Source organism: Prionailurus viverrinus, chromosome A3, assembly GCF_022837055.1.
Source record: "Prionailurus viverrinus isolate Anna chromosome A3, UM_Priviv_1.0, whole genome shotgun sequence".
Classification (NCBI taxonomy): domain Eukaryota; kingdom Metazoa; phylum Chordata; class Mammalia; order Carnivora; family Felidae; genus Prionailurus; species Prionailurus viverrinus.
This window is the reverse complement of record NC_062563.1, coordinates 15,192,955-15,198,098: the sequence shown is the minus strand read 5'-3', so window position 1 is coordinate 15,198,098 and position 5,144 is coordinate 15,192,955. Positions and strand designations below refer to the sequence as shown.

The following is a 5,144-nucleotide window of genomic DNA, read 5'->3' as shown; positions in this document are numbered from 1 at the left end:
GTGAGCTTGCTGTGTGGTCTGCATTGTAGGGATGGACGGATTACCAAGGGCTCTAGAAGAAGGGGGCACAGGAAAAGATGACCAGCTACCCTCCCCCATTCCAGGTCAGATCCAGTGAAGTCCCACTGCCCCAGGCATTATCTGCTTTATGACACGAGGCTGGGGACATCATGTGCTTTGTTAACCTTCCCTGTCTCTCTTATTTCTTCATCCCCTAAGGTATAGACGAAGTGCCAGAATGTGATGGCTGGCATCATAGGGGTTGATGACAGACCAGAAAATGAGGAGAGGCTTTCATTACCCCCCCCCCCCCCCCCGTTTTACAGGTTAAGATACGAAATGTTGTGTCTGAGGTCCCAGAGGACGGTTGGAGAGGCAGCGTTATGAGCCCGTTTCTAAGTCTCCTGTTGTGGCCATCATTCCCCTCGCATGAGTTTTCAGAGGTCCCTACAGAGGTGCCCGGGACATTATAATAGATGGAGGAGCAGGGGGTTCCGGGTTGAGGGAAGAAGTACCAATGTCGACGAGACCCGGACGCTCCCTTCCCCTGGGCGTAGGGATCCTGGCTGAGCGCACCGGCCGTTCCCCGCCGCATCCCGGCGTTTGTCCTGGAAGGGTTCATCATCCCACGTGGACTTTTTCTTGGCCCTTTAATGGTCGGCGTTTTCCAAAGGCCACCAATCCGCTGCAGATCCGTTAGTTAATGGCGGCCTCTTCTACCAATCGTCGATCAGAAGTCTGTTCCTGCCGCCCAATAGTGGTACGCTGGAGGGTGGGTCTAGCAGTTGCGCAGTTACAGAGTGCTCTGGCGCTCCTCATTGGCTGGATCAAACCCAAGCGAGCCGCTGATTGGCTGGTCCAGCCGGAGGGTTACAATTCAAACGCGGGCGGGCGGGCCCCCAGCCCTGCAGTTGCAGTTGTGCTCTCCGAGTTCCTGTCTCCCTGCCCGCGCCGCCCGGATGGCTTCCCAGAACCGCGACCCAGCCGCCGCCAGCGTCGCCGCCGCCCGCAAAGGAGCCGAGCCCAGCGGGGGCGCTGCCCGGGGCCCCGTGGGCAAGAGGTGAGCGGTATGGAGGTAACACTGGCCGTGCCCAGCACGCCCTGGGCCTTGGGGTCGAGACCTCGGACTTCCGGGCCCCCACCTCCTCCTTGAGCGGGCTGATACGGGGACAGGAGGGCACGCCGGGAGCTCGGGCCGCCCTGGGAGGGCCTCCCGAAGGAGGACGGAAGGGGGAGGCAGGCTGCCAGGATCCTCCGCGGGTAAGCCAAGATGAAAGTGTGACTGGGACCTTCGGTGACTTGGCGGGGGGAGAGTGGGGACGGAAGTGGGTGGAAATTGGGACCCGGCACGGGGAGAGACGTCAGAGAAGCTGAGGGAGTGAAGAACAAGCCAGACCGCCCTGCGGGAGCCTGGAATTAGGAAGGGTGAGGACTCACTGGGACCCTCCTATGGAAGCGGAAATGAGTGTGCCCCCGCTGAAGTCTGACCTCGGGGTAGGGGAAGCCTCCATGACAGCTCCTCCAGAGAGATTGGGGTGGGAGGAGAAGCACCGCCTGGAGCCCTGGCTCCTCCAGACTCCCAGATGACTCCCAGCACTCATTTTGCAGGCTACAGCAGGAGCTGATGACCCTTATGGTGAGTGACTACGTGCCCAGACCCCGCAACCAGTTCTTCCACCCTCCACCTCCTACTCACCTCCGCTAATCAGCGACTTTCGTACATCAGGTTCTTTGCTAGACATAGTGCAGGGGATTAAAACACGAGTCCAGTTTGCGCCCTTCTGGGAAGAAGTTAATATACCCCACCTACACCTTTCCTTCCAGCAGTGTCTACTCCCCATCCCACCCCCACCCCCACCCCCACCCCCACCATGAAGTTCTCTCTAAAATACAGTTCCCTGAAACCATACAAGGCTTTCCCTCTATCCTGCCTGGTCCTACTTCCTTGCCTGGAGATTTACCCATACCCTGCTCACCACCCTTAATATTCTTAATCCTTTCATACTTTGAAATGCTTCTTCCCAGATGACCTTGTCTGCATTAACCCTGAATATCAACTGAAATCCTTCAGTGCCCCTATGTAGATCTACCTAGTCTGTGAATGATCTGGAGGCTTTGTGTGTAACCAGCACTCACTGGCATGCTCAGTTGAATTCCCAGCATCCAACAAGATTGGAGGTACAGAGCTCCCTTCTGCTTCTCTGCATAACCCCTCTCTCCTTAACATACCCAGTACCCCTCCCCAAAGGGGAAGGTTCAGCCCCCAAGAACTGAATCACTTCCCCAGAAAAGCCTGTCAATTTGGTCTGGTTGCTTTATTTTGGATCAAAATGTGATGCGCTTCAGAGGAAGGAGTTCACCCACTGACCCCTGAAAGTGTAGTCTGCAGCCCAGCAGGTGTTGTTTCTTCCCCCAGATGTCTGGTGACAAAGGAATTTCTGCCTTCCCTGAATCCGACAACCTTTTCAAATGGGTGGGGACCATCCATGGAGCAGCTGGCACAGTAAGTGTAGGGTTGAGGTCGGTGAGTGTGACTTGGCTGGGTCTGGGGAGAGGTAGGAGGAGAAGTCCAAGTGCAGGTCAGCTTCAAGTCTTCAGCCTGGCAGGACGTTCCCCTGTTGTGTTCTTGTGCTCTGAGCCTATGGCCTCGTCTCTCCCTCTGTACAGTAAGAGGTTGGGTTTAAAGCAGGGCTTCCCATCTTAAGTGCCTACAGGGGGCCAGACAAAAAGGAGAATGGAGGGTACACGAGGACTTTGGCTGATGAAAGGGCTCAAGTAAGTCCCAAGATGGCAGCTTGCCATTGCTGCACGTCTGGGTTTTGGTTGGTGGGTTTTGGGGTATTTTATTTTTAATGTTTTTTAATGTTTATTTACTTTTGAGGGAGACTGAGACAATGCGAATGGGTTAGGGGCAGAGAGAGAGGGAGACACCGAATCCGAAGCAGGCTCCAGGCCCTGAGCTGTCAGCACAGAGCCCGGTGCAGGGCTCAAACTCACAAACCACAAGTTCATGACCTGAGCCAAAGTCAGACGCTTAACCGACTGAGCCACCCAGGCACCCTGCTCCACATCTGGTTTACGATTAGTCAGAAATCCACGAGTGCCTGGCTGGCTCAGTCAGTGTAACGTGTGACTCTCGATCTTGGGGTTGTGTCTATACCCATGTTGGGTATAGCGATTACGTAAAAATAAAATCTTTTTTTTTTTTTTTTTTTTTTTTTTTTTTTAATTTTTTTTTCCACGTTTTTTTATTTATTTTTGGGACAGAGAGAGACAGAGCATGAACGGGGGAGGGGCAGAGAGAGAGGGAGACACAGAATCGGGAACAGGCTCCAGGCTCCGAGCCATCAGCTCAGAGCCTGACACGGGGCTCGAACTCACGGACCGCGAGATCGTGACCTGGCTGAAGTCGGACGCTTAACCGACTGCGCCACCCAGGCGCCCCAAAATAAAATCTTTTAAAAGATAAAAAAATCTGGATATATGTCTAAAACATCCTGGTTTTTACATGTTAGTATCTAATGTTATAACTGACTAAAGCACAGCTGTGGTAACCCTCAGGATGCCAGTTTACGCCCCTTATCTGTAGGACAAGGATCACTGATGTCCCTGCCAGATATGCGAGAAAGAACCAGAGCCATTGCAACACTTTGTCTTTTGTCAAGTCCCAGATAAACTCAAAGGTCCTAGCAAGCCCCTTTCTGGGGCTTGGGTCGGGCTGTGAGGCTCAGGGTGGGAGGTATACTCCCCACCTCTTTCTCCGATGCCAGGTATACGAGGACCTGAGGTATAAACTCTCCCTGGAGTTCCCCAGTGGCTACCCTTACAATGCACCCACGGTCAAGTTCCTCACGCCCTGCTACCACCCCAACGTGGACACCCAGGGTAACATCTGCTTGGACATCCTGAAGGACAAGTGGTCTGCCTTGTATGATGTCAGGACCATCCTGCTGTCCATCCAGAGCCTGCTAGGAGGTGACTTCTGAGACCAGCCCGTCCCCTGAACCCGGGAACCTGTCAGGCCTCCCGGGATTCCCCCAGGCCAGCCTCTTCTACCCCTACTGATCATTCTCTTTCTGTCCGTCCACAGAACCTAACATCGATAGCCCTTTGAACACACATGCTGCTGAGCTCTGGAAAAACCCCACAGGTGGGTCCTCTGTCCTTTCCTGGCACCAGGTGATCCCTCCCCAGCCTTCAAAGGCTCCCTCACACAGAAGGATCTTGGTGACTTGGGATTGTGTCCTGAGGACTGGGTTGGGAGTGGATGTCAACCTAGGGAATCCACTTCTGCCTCTGCCTTGGTGTTTTCTGATTTGCCTGTTTGCTATAAAAATCAGGAAACTCTTTCCACGTTAATGTAGGTTGAGGGGCTTTTTAAGTAGAAGGCAAAGCTTTGTGCAAACGATTTGCTCACTGAGGCCCCCCAGTCACCTCCCCAGCCTCACTGGAAGCAGAACCCCTCCCCAAGACCTGACTGGGTGGGCAGCAAAAGGGACTCTGTTGTACTAAGAAATCCTCTCCAGCTCCCCAGATTTTGTATCCTTGCTTGCCCTCATGTGCATCTTAATCCCCGTCCCCACCACTCCCTGATACCTGCCTGTTCTCTTCCAGCATTCAAGAAGTATCTGCAAGAAACCTACTCAAAGCAGGTCTCCAGCCAAGAACCCTGACTGTCTAGCCTCTTTCCTTGTGTTGTCTTTTTATTTTCTCCTTAGATGGTCTGTCCTTTCCTTCATTTCTGCCTAGGACTCTGTATCTTAAACTGTGGTGTTATTTTTGTTTTGTTTCTGTTTTTTAAATTAAGTGTCTGGTTGAGCCCTTGTGATGAATATATTAAATAAATACATTGGTTGGGTTTTTTTGGGGTTTTTTTGTACAAGTTGCCTTGTAATTTCCTCAGGGTTGGGAGTGTTCAGTGCGGGTGGAGTAGGGTCCAGACCCTTGCCCTGCTCCTCTCCAGGGACTAGAAGCAGCTGAGAGGCTGTGTGGCTGCGCAGGGGTGACGAGGACTCGTTCCTCTATGAGCTTAGTCATTTCATGACTGCATCTGATTCCTCACCTATAAGATGGGTCTCACAAAATGCCTCTGTAGAGTTGTGACATGAACCAGGGACGTCAGTGGATACTGGAGCTGCCCAGCT

At 53.1% G+C, this 5,144-nt stretch overlaps 1 protein-coding gene across 2 annotated transcripts; it reads left to right on the top strand.

The window, feature by feature from the left end:
- The first annotated feature begins 889 nt into the window (after positions 1–889).
- Positions 890–4,869, top strand: UBE2C (ubiquitin conjugating enzyme E2 C). 2 transcript variants are annotated; one of them, XM_047854649.1, is made up of 6 exons: positions 890–1,060; positions 1,609–1,636; positions 2,417–2,503; positions 3,771–3,975; positions 4,091–4,150; positions 4,615–4,869. In XM_047854649.1, exons 1-6 carry the CDS (start codon positions 960–962, stop codon positions 4,671–4,673), a joined length of 540 nt encoding a protein of 179 aa, XP_047710605.1. In that variant the 5' UTR covers positions 890–959; the 3' UTR covers positions 4,674–4,869. The 2 variants fall into 2 exon arrangements, with proteins under 2 accessions (XP_047710605.1, XP_047710606.1); XM_047854650.1 differs by lacking the exon at positions 890–1,060 and adding an exon at positions 1,085–1,260.
- The last annotated feature ends 275 nt before the right edge of the window (positions 4,870–5,144 follow it).

Bases quoted from the DNA above. Each gene is read 5' to 3' on its own strand.
- UBE2C (XM_047854649.1), top strand. From the start codon at position 960: ATGGCTTCCCAGAACCGCGACCCAGCCGCCGCCAGCGTCGCCGCCGCC. The intron at 1,637-2,416 runs GTGAGTGACTAC...TTCTTCCCCCAG, and splicing joins AGGAGCTGATGACCCTTATG to ATGTCTGGTGACAAAGGAAT. The intron at 4,151-4,614 runs GTGGGTCCTCTG...GTTCTCTTCCAG, and splicing joins GCTCTGGAAAAACCCCACAG to CATTCAAGAAGTATCTGCAA.